The 15,215-nt window shown below is 42.1% G+C and overlaps 1 protein-coding gene across 22 annotated transcripts in view; it reads left to right on the top strand.

Moving 5' to 3' along the window:
• FHOD3 (formin homology 2 domain containing 3) overlaps positions 1-15,215 on the top strand; it is a 433,462-nt gene that overhangs the window by 345,397 nt on the left and 72,850 nt on the right. For all 22 annotated transcript variants that reach the window (XM_074340106.1, XM_074340111.1, XM_074340113.1 and 19 more), the window contains one exon: positions 621-835. In XM_074340106.1, the coding sequence (XP_074196207.1) occupies positions 621-835 (215 nt within the window). The remainder of the gene's footprint in view (positions 1-620; positions 836-15,215) is intronic.

The following is a 15,215-nucleotide window of genomic DNA, read 5'->3' as shown; positions in this document are numbered from 1 at the left end:
GATGAATAAACTATATGTGACGTCAGGTCCAAGCTATTGGATGTCTGGGTCCGACTGAGAAATATTTTAGAATATAAAAAAGTTTCCATGGTCGCCACTGAGAGAACAAAGTGAATTCCAGTCGCATTGCTGTTAGCATTGAAGCAGGTTCAGACATTCAGGGAGGCCTTCATCCAACACCCCCCTTTTGGTATTTTGGGGGCACTGTTTCTCTCTGCCACACCAGGGCACCGTCCCATTTCACAGCTGTGAGCTCTGAGGGTGTGTGGTTTTCAGCTGTCACTGTTGGGCCCTTTTGACGGTCAATTGTTGTTTTGCTTATTTGTACAAATGTTTCCTAAAAGAGTAAACTAGGATTCTGCAGCAATGATCCAGTATCTGGAGACTGTGTGATGTGGCCATTCCCCCCAATTTGTTTGGTTATGAATGATGAGAGATTTTTAATCATTAGCATCTTGGCTTTGCTGGGTGTTTCTGGCAGACTGGCCCTCCAGCCAGCCCTGCGTTGTGCTGTGTGCATCAGGAAACCAGCTCACTCTGCAGGTGTTTCGTCCATAAACAAGCATCAGCCACGGGCTCCTCTTTCTTTTTACGGAAACCCTTTGGAATTTAACTTTCAGATACAAATACTTGGAGCAGTTGGCAGCTGAGGCGCATGAGAAGGAACTGAGAAGCCGGAGCGCAAGCCGGGGCAGAGCTGACCTCTCCTTGGACCTGACCTCACCGGCAGCCCCTGCTTCCCCCGCCCCTCTGAGCCCTAGCCCTTCATCTCTAGACTCACAAGAGGCTCTCACAGGAGTATCCTCCTCCCCAGGAACACCTCAGCATTCCCAAGGTGAGTGCTGGGAGAGGAGAGGGAAAACTGATGGGTGCATTAACACCTGACAGGCTCCTTCTGGGCAGTAGTAACCATTCCTACATGCAAACTAATAGAGGGAATTCAGGATAAGCTTGCAGGGTGACTGCAACCTGTGCTGCCACAAAAACAGATGTTTTCGGGGCCATTTGTATTAAAACGAAATTATTTGTAAACATTGTCAGTGGTCATTGAAAAAGGAGAATACTGAAAATAAGAGTGACTGTGACATTTAAATCTATTAGATTGGTGCAAAAGTAATTGCGGTTTTTGCAAATTTTTTTTTCCCCCTAACCTTTTAAACCGCAATTACTTTTGCACCCATCTAATAAATGATAGGGTTTTAACACTGTACTCTATAATTTGGATTTTATTTATTTATTTGTTTATTTATTTGTTTATTTGATCTGCCCCTTAAACTGGCCACTTTGAAATGTTCTTACCCTAGGAGTTGTTGGTCTGGTTGAAATTAAACTGATGCAGAATAAAATTAATCAGTGCAAGCCAGGAAATGTGTGGACCTAGTGAGAATAGGAGTTAAATGTTGGAAAGGAAAAAAATTGAAAATAGTAAAGATTACTGGCACGTGGTGTGGGTGGAGGTGCTTGTGTGCAGACAGATAGGCTCTCCCTGGAAAAATTCCCTGTCGCCTTAGCTTTATTTGGAGAAAAACAACGATATTGTACATTGCAGCCTTGAAGCATCAGCTGTTTTCCTGACTGCCCTGCGAATTGTGGGTCTGTTTGCTTTCACATTAGCAGAGAGGATGGTTCTCGGGCACAGGCGCCTACATAGTGTGTGCTGATTAACCCTGCAGCTAGCTCTCTTTGGTTTAATCGAGTGTTATGGCTTGTCGCCGGCTGCAGTCTTAGCCAGCTGAAGAAGACAACGGAGACACTAGACTTTTAACTCTAGGAGGGTTGACTAAATATGGTGCAAAGATTAATTTAAACAAGGCAGGACTCCATGACCTCAGCAGAACTGGATGTAACAGAACAATCTTGTCTGTCCAATTCTTTGCTGGCTCTCTGAACCTCGGGGCTCATTCTGCAGGAGCAGGCTGGCTCCACCACAGCTTTCCATCACGTCCAGTTTCTCCTGGTCCCTGAGCCATTAAAGATTGTCCCAGGCAGATGGCTCAGTCATAGATGAGTAATGTCGGTCTAAAAATATTGAGACTGAGAATCAGGAAAAAATGACTGTTCAATAACAGTTCTGCTTTCTAAACCCTGCCTGATATCACTGCTTTACCTAAATTGTGGTATTTCCAGAAGCAATGGGAAAAATAGTCCCCTGCAAAGGGGTTCAGCACTTAGTCTTGGAACTTTTAGCTCTATGAGTTGTACCTCCAGAAGTTTACAGAATGGTTGTCTAAACTGTGAAATACACAGCGGCCCCAAGCTGAGAGGGAATTGTCAGTATCTCTAAATATTCTTTGTCCTCAAAAGTTTTAATCTACTTGATGTTTGTTTGTGGCAAAAAAAAAAAAACACAGCTCAAGTATTTTGTCCAATTACAGTCAAATTTGAGGCTGCTTTAGATAATTAAAAAGAACATTGTAAACTTCAATAAGAGCACAGAAAATACTTATTTTAAGTAGCCACGATATGCACTTGGAGAAAATAAAGTTATTTCAGTGTGTTTTCAGAAAGATGAATAGCAAATGTCATTTTCCTCTACAGAGAAAGAATTAATAGATACTGAGAGAATGTTTGACTGAAATCACACAATAAGTGATCTCTGCATCTGAAAAAAGAATACCGAACTTGAATTTAGACATAATTACAAATTAATAAAGTTGTATGATGTTTGCTTTTTTCTGGAAAACAACAACAACAGTGGCTCTTGGGGAATCTAGAAGAGCTGTCCATCATGTGTTAAGTAATTATCATCCAAGTTAGTTGAAACTAGCAAAGTATTCTAATATCCTTGTTCTAATACACAATTGAATTATACATTGGAAATTATAAGTGTATGAGAAAAAATGCCATGAGAGGATTGTCTCAGATAGGACTACTGAGGCTTCCTTCTGACTTGGGGACTTTTGCCCTTAAGATAGACATACAGAATTGCTATGACAGAAAGGTTTCCCTCAACCTAGTTTGTTATTGTTCTTTGAAACACTCTGCTAGCATCCAGATAATAGCCTATTCTTTTTACCAGGTCCCATTTTCTAATGCTCAAAGTAATTTTTCGCTTATCCCTAACATTTACAATATCCCAACATCTGGAGGAAGAATAAAAATATAATCACACATCCAGATGTTTCTCCTGTACCAAACACCTGGCATTATGTGGTCCAAACATGCCAGGGGTTGACGAGCTTTTTCTTTCTATCTCCTTATGGAATTGTATGATAAGAATCCACTTCACGTTTCTGTCATGCTCAGTCCCTTCCTCCGAAATGCTACTATTGAATACCATGTCGTGCATCTGAGTAAGTAGGGGGGATGCTAGTATCCATATTTTGCTGAGGCTCAAATAGATGGGAAGATTTGCTTCAAATCTTGTTGGCACCATATTGGGAGTACAACCAGTGTGTCAACTCCCAACCGAGCCATTTCTCAGGGCATCACGATTTCACAGTATTTGTGGTGGTGTTCGTATTAATGCCACACCTTCTCCCCAGTATCTGCAAAATTGTGGCCTACATTTCAGAATTATATTTCCAAAACAGGGAAAAACAAATATATTTGTTATTGAATTCTATATACCTCAGGATCAAAGTTCACTTTATGGGTTCTTTTGTTAAAACTCCTTTCTCAGATTCTGGAGAACTATAAGTAACAGAAGATATGAAAATATTAAAAGTTTCTTTGCCTTTTCTCTTACAAAATATATTTTAAAAGAGGGAATAGCTAATGAATGGTAAAATACCCATAGCATTGTGTGCCATCTAGTGAGATATTTCAGGCAAAAACATTCCCAGTTAAATCTGCTGTAGTTTTTGTATGAATTATGCCACTACCCCCACCATCAAATCAGCATGTGCTTGAATTACTTTTCCATCTGGCCCTCTTGTAGCTCATGGCAGATGTTTGTCCCAATACTGCCTAGATTTAATGGTGATCTTAGTGGTCTGAATATTTTTCCTCTGTGCAAAACTATCAGGCCCACGTGAGGAACAAACGTATACATGTGTTCTCCTTTGCACTGCGCTGTAATTAGTGGAGACAGCCCCAAATTTAGGTAAACATGGAAGGGCCTATCTTTCTAGCCATTGCTTTCATTATCATTTCCTTATTTTCACTGAGCCTTAGTGGTATACATCAGAATATCTATCTGACATGTTTATTTCCTATTATTTTAAAAAAACTCATAGATGACACTGGAAACAAATAAATTGTTCTCACAAACCAGGGGAAAAGGTGCTGTTCTTATTAAGAAAGAGTTCTTTGATTCGAATCTTGAGGAAGCTACCCTGAGCATTAAAACTAATAATAATCTACCCCCAGGAGAAGTCAATATAGCAAGGTAACTAGTTATCCCAGTGGGTGTCAGACCCAAGGAACCTATTTCATGGAAACAAAGTGGAGAAAGCCACTCATCTCAAAACCAGGTGTTGATGTGATTCCTGCAGGGTGTCCCAGTGTTGAACTGCCTTCCTTGGAGGCTAGAACTGTGTTCCTCCCTTGCTCCCTGGCTTACACACCTCAGTCCTTCCTGAGGCTAGAGAGAGAGAGAGATGGCCTTTCCCGGTAGAAGGAAGCTGCTGTAAAGAGTGTACAAGTATCTGTCACCCACTAATGTCGTCATGAAAGCATACATAATGGATGGATTGCTTTTCTTATGTTTAGTCTGGTACTCTATACTGCATACAGAAATAATACCTTAGCGATGCATTTGAAAAGTTTACCATCCTATATTAATTTTATGTCAGGGAAAAATATGTTCAACGGCGACTTTTTTTTCCAACCTGTAATTAGACTCTTAGATATTTCCAAATACCTCATTTTTTGGCCCTGGAGATATAAACTATGGCCTATATGGCCATGGCTTACTCACCAGCATTTACTTGGAGGCATGTACTGAAATTGTTGATACGGTATACTGATATTTCTCTCAGAGATTCAGGCATTTAAGTACTGGTAAATATGACAATTCCTCTTTCCCCCTGATCCTCACACCTGCAAGTCAAATATAGACATATAGTTATATCATGAAATGTTCAGTTTGTTTAAGTGAATAATCAATTTTCAAATAGGCATCATTCATCATCATGTCTGTTGTCATGGTTACCAGTCATTGAGCAACTTTGTCACCTTTGTTGTGTAACATGTTTTGAGTCTCCTTCAGGTGTAGATGCTCTCCTAATTTACCTAATCCACAGGGCAGAAATCAGAAACATCTGGTATCCTATTTCCAGCTGGCACAGTAGCAATAGAATATCGTCAGTCATCAGCCTAATGCATGCTGGTTCCTTTGTATAAAGCTTTTGGACACCTCTAGTCCAGTATTTCATGAATTGGCAGGAAACTAGATTCCTTGTGGTTCTGTGACTCAGGGCTGCCCTACTTCCCCATACCTCACCTGACTACTGCTACTTGATGCCATTTGGTCAATTCAACAGAATCTCTCAGGAACGATACCCAAGGTCACAGCCCTGCCTGCTACACCTGCTGTGGAGCTTTTTTGAGAGCCTTTGCAAATTATTGGATTTTTCTGCCATGCCATTCGCTGTCTCTAAAAATGAAAAAAGGCAAAACTTCCCGTCTTTTCCTCCTATAGAGAATGACAGTTGCCTGCAGTGTGTTTTCTTGTACCATATTTTAAACGATTAAATAGTCTTGAGTCCTTTTGACATAGACAAAGTATGACTCTTACTTAAATAATACTTAAGTACAGGCAAAGTACACAATGACTTTGGGAAAGTGGTTAAAGAAGGTATTAGCAACATGATAATTTTACAGATAGCAATTAGGTATGAAAATCTACGAAGGGTCTGTGACTTTACCCTACTTGTAAGCTAGTAAGTTACCTTGCCACAATTTCATGGATGTTGGCAGAAGACGTGAAACTCCTGGATCAGAGACAAAGGATTTCATTACTTATAGCAATAGTATTAGGTTGGTGCAAAAGTAATTGCGGTTTAAAAGGTTAAAAAATTACAAAAACTGCAATTACTTTTGCACCAACCTAATAATATCCAGAGTATCAGCATGTGTGCCATTTCTCCTCGCCCCAGTTCCCACCAAGTGATATGAATAAGCCCAAGATGTGCACAGACACACAGAGAAACCCTGAGTTTAGAGACCCCAAATATTTTATAGTGAGCAGTAATAATGTCTTCCCTTTGTCCCAGAGAAAGATATTATGTTTATCACAGTGAACAATAAACCAACTAGTAGTCCTTTGCTCTGGAGGGAGACATGTCTATCTTCCAACGCTGTTTGTTATGCACACATCCTTAGAAAAATAGTCTAGAACAAAGGTTATCAGTGCCTCTGCTTGCGAGACTGAAGAACACGAGAGACCCTTGGAGAATTGTTTCCAAGCATTGGATTATAATGGTTTTGAACCAACTTTTACAATCAAATTTGCATCTTAAAATCTGTTTAATGTAAACAAACAAAAAAATAGGTTTGAACAGCAATTAGCTTGTTTGTTTTTATTTGACATAAAGAAGATCAGAGGCTGCAAGACCCGGTCTGCAGCAGGCACGGGAGTGAATGAGCTTGTCTGCATCTAGAGGTGTTGATAAGGACTCTGGAAAAGACATCAGTACCTTTTGTCCCAGGTAGGAGCCTTGGGTAAATGCTTCCAGGTACAGTCAGGCGGCCTCCACAGGAAGGGACAATGAGCATTCTGCAGTCAGGGTGGGACTTTGAATTCCCAGAGTCAAGACTGAGACTAGGAAATAGCAAAGACTAACTCTGATTCCTTCTAATATCCTTATCTGTGGTCAGGATATGAATTACCACTCTGCCATCTCCACTACTCCTCTTTCCCCTCTAGCACCCCTGCCATCACCACCACCCCTGACTTTCCCTCACCAACCCCCATATGGTATTGTACAAAATAATACAGTGTCTGCAGTATGGCAAAATAATCATACATTGATTTTTCAGTCCTAAAAGTATGCTTTTTCAAAGCACCCCTGCGTTCAATAGCCCTGAAATGCATCTTATGGGCCTCTGAACATGGCATGAATCTTTAGAGCCTTCTGAAGCCGGAACACCCTCTGAGAAAGCTGCCTTCACTAGATACATTAGAAAGTGCCAGTATCTTTTTGTTGACTTTCTAGATCCACCACCTCTGGATCCCTGTGTATCCTCTAGATAATTTCCAGACTAATGTGTTATTTGGCCTTATTGTCTTCTGCATTTCTCATCATTTTTTCTTAGTGTTTCTCATCATTTTGTTGCAGCCTTCTTACTGATTCTTTGTTCTGCCTGTCCCCTAAATGTCAGGTTTTTCCAAGGTTCCCTCTCTAGCAACCCTCTCTTTTCATGCCACACCCTCTGGCTGTGTCCTTGTATCCTCACCTGTGATTCTTAACTATCTACCAGGTGCTAGAAACGAGGTCTGTATCTCCAGCCTTGGCCTTCTTAAGCTCTGCATGTGCGTATCCAACCTCTTTAGACATCACCACCTGAATGCTCCTCACACACTTCAGACTTAATAGGTGCCAACGAGGGGCATTTGGATGGGAGATGTCACCCATCTATTACCCATAAAACCCCCTACCCTTAAACCTGCTTGTACCTTAGTCCTCATCTGGTTAAGGCTATCTGTCTTGGCCTAATCATTTAACCTGGAAGCATACATATAATTTTTGACTCTTCCCTCCATGTTCACCCCTACATCCAAGTCAATCACCAATGTTTATGAGCTCCTTTTTCTCAAATCAGCCCTTTCCCCTGTTTCCCCATCGCTAATGCCTTAGTTCAGGTCTTAGCTATCTCTGATCTAGTTCTAATAGATCTTGTATCTTCCAGGGTCTTTCATAGCAACCCAACAACAACAAAAATCATATCTATAACCTTCTTCTTAAAGTGTTCCAGTGGCCCTCCATTTTCTATAACTTAAAGTTAAAACCTTACATGGCACTCAAGACTCTTGGTTATCCAGTCCCTACAATCAGTCTTTTACCACCACAACCACCCCCATATATTATGTTCCGTCAGTACCAAACCGCTATCTGTACCTGAAAGGTGCTATGTTCTCTCGGGCATGCTCTGTGCTTAATTGCCCTCTTCCAATAAAGTGCCCACTTGTCTCTCATTAATCTAGTTGAAGTATCTTCTCTTCTCTAAAGCTTCCTTTGATTCCTCTTCTGTGTTTACCTTCAGCTTGTGCATACCTGAGATACAAGCCTTATCTCACTGTATATTCAGTGGTCTGCTTTCATCACCTGTGTGTTCCTGAGAAGAGGGCCCTTGCCTCACTCACCTTTGTTGTCTCCCAATACTTGAAGCAGAATAGGCATTTAGTAAATGATTTATGAGTTAAGGAATGAATAAACAACATGAAAAAAGAAAGTAGAAACATTAATCTATACAGACAGCTATTTCCCCTATGCCCAGATATTTATTACACAGGCCATGATGGAAGACACATCTTTGAGTATATAGGCCACTCTATAAAAACTGAAGAAATGATGGTGGCCTAATGTAGAGAGAACTTTTGCAGAGAGTTAGTATATGTGGACCATTTCTTTCTGAGGATTAAACTCCAAAAGAGGAAGAAAATTTAGAGAATGATTCTTGACAAATTGTTAGTTAAGATATTTATTCAACTGCTTTTTTAAATACTCCTATTTTAACTGATTTTTTTTTTTTGGTCCATTTCTTTGTGTATGAATTTGCTAACAAGTGCAGATAATCTGAGTTACTAAGTGGAAAGCTACATCCATTAGTGAATAGATATAAATGACGAAGGGTCAACATTTTGGGATGAGAATTTAAAAGTAGGATTTCTAGTTGTATTCCAATCTCAGGCAAGCTGGTTCTGCTTAGGCTTGGTCATCTCTACTGATAGGAAGAGCTATTAGGTTGATGCAAAAGCAATTGTGGTTTAGAAGGTTAAAAATAATTGCAAAAACCGCAATTACCTTTGTACCAACCTAACAATATTTTCGTTTATTTTGATCTTATAATATCTATTGGTTATGACTTAAGAGACTACTTTAGCCTGAAAAATATTTTAAGGAAGGCATTTTTTCACATCTGACATCCTTGTGCCTAGTACAGTACCTGGCCCATGAGAGGTCTCAATAAATATTTATGGAATGAATGAGGTTGCTACTAATCACAGTAGAATATGTAATTAACGGTATCTACCGTGTTTCCCTGAAAATAAGACCTAGCCCAACCATCAGCTCTAATGCGTCTTTTGGAGCAAAAATTAACATAAGGTCTGGTCTTATATTATATTGTATTGTATTATATTATATTATTATATAAGACTGGATCTTATATAAGACCCGGTATTATGTTATGTTATGTTATGTTATGTTATGTTATGTTATGTTATGTTATGTTATGTTATTAGACCCGGTATTATATTATATTACATTATAGACCCAGTCTTATATTAAAATAAGACCAGGTCTTATATTAATTTTTGCTCCAAAAGATGCATTAGAGCTGATAGTCCAGCTAGGTCTTATTTTCAGGGAAACACAGTATATTTTGCTCAGCCTGAAAAAAATGTATTAGCAAAAACAAAACAAAACAAAACTCAAGTTCAATCAATTTATTTGCTAGCTGCTATTATACAGCACTATCCATTTTAATGCTAGTGTATCCCCTTCAAAACAGTAGTTTTTGTTTTGATATCATTGATGTTTCTGTCTAGGACTTGATAAGAGCTAGCGGTCCTATTGAAATGCATTGCCAGTTTGGAACTAGTGTCTTCATCATTGAGGAAAGGCAGTCTTCCCATTCGCTCTTATCAAAAAAAAAAAAAAAGTGCACATAGTTAACCTAGGAGCTCCACTTGCCCTGGGCACAGAAGGACAAATGAATAGTGAAGTCGATCCCGTTTGACTCTGAACCAAGACAAGACCTGTCTATCTGATTTTAGAAGAAGAATTTAAACAAACTCAAAGAAAGTCTTTGTAATTGGGTCTGATGTTTGAGGTTATGCATATGGTTTGAGTTCAAGACAATGATAGAGCAATAAATGATACAATAATCTCAAATTGCTTTTCCTTTTCTGTTTATAGTGTGAAATAGAATCTATCTGGTAATCAGTATTAGAATAATTGACCTAAAACTGACTTCTTTTTTGTCCTATATGATACTACAGTGGAATTGTTTCATGTACATGTTTAACCATGTGAACTCAGTCAAAAGCACAATCTGAGAGGCAAACGGGGGAGTGGAAATTACATTTTAAATAGTGTTTATAGTCCTGCCCGCTAGCCAACTCAGGTGTATGCCCCCATGTGAGTGTGACATGAGGGCCACAGATCTGTTTTTCTCTTGAGCCGTTTCTGATTCTCATGTGCATCTTGTAGTATGAATGACCGGCTGCATCACATGTGATTTCAGAGTTTAAAGATTTGTATTTGGAGATAATATGTCCCATGCGTACAAGCCCGGTATTTCTTACAGCATTCCACTGAAGCTAAATGAAAACCTTGATTGTTGGAACTATGAGGGTGGGTATGAGATCTATAAAGTGGCATCTTCCAAAAGGACTTCTGAAGGTAATTTTGACCATGAATGGTTTTCATTTTAAGAGATGGCTTCAGCCCCAACTGCTTTAGAAAATCTAGCTCTAAATTTTGAGAACAAAGCTGGGCTTAATTTTGAAGCCATGCAAATTCATTAGACTGGTGAACCAGTATTTTGCAGGTGATAAAGTGTTTCTTTTGTAAAGTTTGAGTAAACTGGGTTTGTGCCCATCCTAATGAAACTATTCCCTTAGAGCAGTGATTCTCAACCAGGGGTGATCCCCCCTCCACAGGGAATATTTGGCAGTGTCTGGAGATATTTTCAGTGGTCACAACTGGGGAGGAAGTGCTATTGACCTCTAGTGGGTAGAAGCCCAGGAATGCTGCTAAACATCCTACAGTGAACAGGACAGCCCCCCACTACAAAGAATTATCCAACCTCAAATATCCATAGTGTTGAGGCTGAGAAACGCTGCTCTAGAGTGCATCTGAGTGAACAGCTTAGCAAGAATTGGCTCAACACCAAAGGCAAAGTCTGAAGAATTTTCAAAGTTCTGAGCTTTTTTCTCTTGGGACCTTTTTCACATTTATGTGATTCAACCACAAGTTTAAAGTCGATGGTGTTAGTTATTAGCTATGAACTGGGGAGGTCCCTGGAATCTACACAGTTTGGAGCAACTATTATAGAACTGGCTGGCCCAGCCCTTGGTTTCATAAGATCTTCCAGAAAGCTAAGTCCTGGCAAAGTCATTGAGACACCGTCACAGACTGAAATCAATTGAAGCCACCCAAAGACTTATTAAGTTCAAATCTTTCTACCAGCAATTTATCTTCTCAAAGAAAAATTGCATGACAAGAGATTCCAATTGGACAGTCTGGACTCAGCTGTCAGGGACATTGATGAAAGCAGAACTGGAACGTTAGTGCCCATAGTACTTTTTTTTTTTTTTTAAGGAATGATTATTGTATACTTCTCCTTTGAGGCTTAAGTCACCCATCACATAGTTTAATATCGTGATTAATAGCCCAAGCTTTTCAGTGAGGCCAACTGAGGTTCAAATCCCAGCTCTGTTAGCATTCTCTCTTCTTGTCAGTGAGTCCTTTTGGAAAGAGATGGCACATGCTCAGAGGGTGCCTGGGGGCAGTCAATGAAGGGATTGCTTGCGGAGGTGTGGAGAGGATCACAGGACCATCAGAGGGTGGGGAAGCACCCAGCGATCAGCAGTAGTGGGAAACTGTCAACACTGCTCCCACCTCCAAGCCTGGAGGAACTTGGTGAGTGGCTGGGACTTGGTAAGATCTCCCTAGCCTTGGGAGGGAGCCCACAGTACGGAAACGGTGGCCTGACAGCCTCTGCCAAAATGTGGCCCCACATGAAGAAAGCAGGGGCATAAATACTTCCGCCCGTCTTTGCTGGTCCTTCCCAGGAGCAGACCTGAAAGTGAGAGGGAACGCGAATGCAGGAGATACCCTCCATAGAGGCCAGCCTCCCAGGGCATAGAGCAGAACAGAGAATGAGTCTAGAGGAGCAGTCCGAGAGTATCCAGCCCACTGTGCAGCCCTGGTCAAGTTACTTAACCTCTCTGGACATGTTTCCTCATTGCTCACCTGGGGACACTAATCGTCATATTGTTGGTTTGAGATAAATAGGGTGATACGGATGCGGTTCCTAGAACTGCACCGGTCTATGGAAGATCTTCGACACAGAGTAACTTTTACTTTTACTGCACTTTAAGGCCAAGCAGGGCCTGATGTCTAGTGAGATTTTCAGGACTAGATGAGGAGTTGGTGCTGGGCTTTTGGAGGGACAAAGAGAACTAGCTGGTACGAGTCAGTGTCCAACCTGGCTGACTGGAACCGGATGAGCTGGCCGAAATCCTCCAGGCCGGCTCTGTCTTCATCTCTCGCCCAGTTTTGTGAGCTATATGAGGGACATACCAATCATGTGACTGGGCACCCTTTTCTAGTCTCTCAACAAAAATACCTAAGTTTTCTCTCTTACCCTGTGGTTCTCGTATTGAGGGGTTCCCATTCTGGCTCCCCAAGCCTCTCTCCTGTAATGTCTGTTTCCTTTAGATAAAGAGTTCCCATTAGTGGCTGTGTTCAGGTCATGGGTCCTTCCGTACAGAATGGTGAAAACCAGGTCCCTTGTTACTTCCTTCTGAATACACCATGGACCTCTTCCTTCCTATTATTTCATCCACATTACATAAAGTACCCATCATCGTAGCCCTTTATACAGTTTAATTTTCTGGCTTTTTTTTTCCTTCTCCCTTACACTCCCTCCCCCTACTCTGACCTTACAATTTAGTTTAAAACCCTCTGAATCAGGTCAGTGCAGATTCCGGCCAACTACATTTTTCTGGCCTTTCCTAAGTGCGTTCCGGCAATGCCAAGATCCCATCAGTCTGCTCTCTCAGGACATGGTCCAGAAAGACAGATCCTAGTTTTGGATGCCTTTCTTGCCATGTCCTCCTTTCATTTCCAAACTCACGCCCACCACGAGGAGCAGCGCTGCCTGGGCTCCTGGCCCGAGTCCTCGCAGTTCCCCTCTTCCTTTGCCCACCCCCAGGGATGCAGTCAGATCTTTATGTCCTTCCTCCATCCGAGGTGATTGACAAGCGTGAGTGTGAATGGACAAGTGTGGGGAGCCCTGGCAGCATCCTCATGGCAGGTTTGGGTTATCACAGCCACTCCAGAGCCTCACTTGAAGACAGGGCTGTGGGTCCTTACAAGTGTGTGCTTGGGAGTCGGGAGCTTTGCCCCTTCCTGCCGACACCTTGGCCTGAGCCTTCATCATTCCCTCCAGCCTCAGCTTTCTGAGGGCAATAAGAGGAACTCCCGATAGAGAGAGAGTCAGGATTTAGTAGACAGTTCCTGTGCAGTGCCTCACAGGGAGCCAGCCGTCCTGCAGTACCCCCTGCTCTCCTGAATACTAACACAGCACCTCCCCCAATGGATCTCTGGGATGGAAAACTTCTTCCCACAGTCCAGGATCTCAATCACTTGCCCATGTGTTCTTCGAGTGGCGCTGTTTATTCGTTTTCGTCTTCTCTTGAGCCCCGACCGACAGGCCTTCAGTCGTCCTCAGCCTCTGTCTGCAGGGTTTGCCTCCTGGTCTGTCTGCTCTGCACAGACTAGGAGCTGTATTTGTAGCCACAGGCATGCCTCAGCTCTTCCAGAGGGAAGTGTAGTTTGTGATGCAGGGATAATCAGGGGGTCCTTTCAGGCAAAGTGAAAGGTGGCCTGTCTCTACCTGAAGCAGCCATCACTGCCCAGGTTCTTACCTGGTCTCTGATCCTGGCCATCTTTCATTCCTCCAGCACGTCTTGTGCTCCCATCTCTGCACATGCTGTTCCCTCTGCCCAGAATGTTCTCATGTCCACTTTCCCCGTTTTAATTCCTTTTCATCTTTGGAGACTCTGCTTAAATGTTATTTTGGCACTGGGATGTGTGTCCCTTCCCAGACTTGTCAAAGACCCTTGTCATAACCTCCTGGGTACCAAGATTTGCTCTTAGAACAGCCATCACATTTATAAATATTTTTATTGGGTCTGGTGGGAGCTGAGGGCTGGGATTTCCCTGTGTCCATTGGTGGTAGGGTTCGCCCACATTTGCCAGGCACATGGTAGGAAGTGTAGGATCTTTATGCTCTTCTGAAACCTCCATGATGACAAGAGCCAGGTCTGTCTTGTGTGTCACTGTCTCTCTCACCACCAACACCTTCGCTGGGCCAGAGAAAGGCTCATTAAACACTGGGACCAGCAACAGTGGGAAGTGGTGAGCAGTTTTCACTCCTCGGTATTGGCAAATATCTTAGCTCTCTTTAGGACTTTTCCTGCAGACTAATATAGTTCCTCATGTTTCCTGGGGACTCATTGATTGTAGATGACACTTCTCCCTGTGTCTTCCTGGAGAACAGTCAGCCTGGCTTGGAGAAGTAACTCTAAAGAAGTGTGTGTGTGTGTGTGTGTGTGTGTGTGTGTGTGTGTGTGTGTGTGTGTGTATTAGGGACTATTGATGAGGGAGGTCCAGATGAAGATAATGGGAAAGGGGAGGAGAAATGTTCTGGAATTTAGTGTGCAGTCTCAGGGTGCTTCCTGAGTATCTATGAGACCTTTTGTGAGCAGATGCTGGCCCAGGACCATGCTAGGGGCTCTTGGACAGGAAAGGAAGCTGAGGTCTTGGCCCTCCGGGACCTTTTGTCCTTGTCATTCCTGTGTTTGATTAATACAAGCATATATCTCGGGGGGAGGGGGGTTCTGTAGTGTATCCTGGCTTCTCCTGCCAGGGTCTCCTGTCACTTGTTATCCAGTGCCCTCACTTGGGTACCTGGCCACATGCCACTGTAACCTATTGATGGATTTTTATGCCTTGTGTCCCTAGCCAAGTGGTGAGCCCTCTGAAAGTAGGGATGTGTGTTATGTCAATAACACACATGTTGCCTAATGTATACAGCACTGAGGTTGTCAACTATGCATGTTTGCTCACTGTCACCTTCACTCTCCATCTTTGGTGGTTTTGCTTGACTTGAATATGGTTGAATATTATTTGTTCATCATTAGGACAACCTCATTTGCCACAAATTTGCAGTCAGACCTTGTGGACACTGACTGCATTCTGATCAGGTTTAGAGATGACTACCTCCACAGCAGAAATGGAAAACCACCCCAGTGGTCAGATCACACACACAAGTGTCTGACTCTGTGAAGTTAGGCCTTAACATGTGGCGATGAA

Source organism: Rhinolophus sinicus, linkage group LG09 (assembly GCF_036562045.2).
Source record: "Rhinolophus sinicus isolate RSC01 linkage group LG09, ASM3656204v1, whole genome shotgun sequence".
Classification (NCBI taxonomy): domain Eukaryota; kingdom Metazoa; phylum Chordata; class Mammalia; order Chiroptera; family Rhinolophidae; genus Rhinolophus; species Rhinolophus sinicus.
This window is presented reverse-complemented; position numbering and strand designations above follow the sequence as displayed.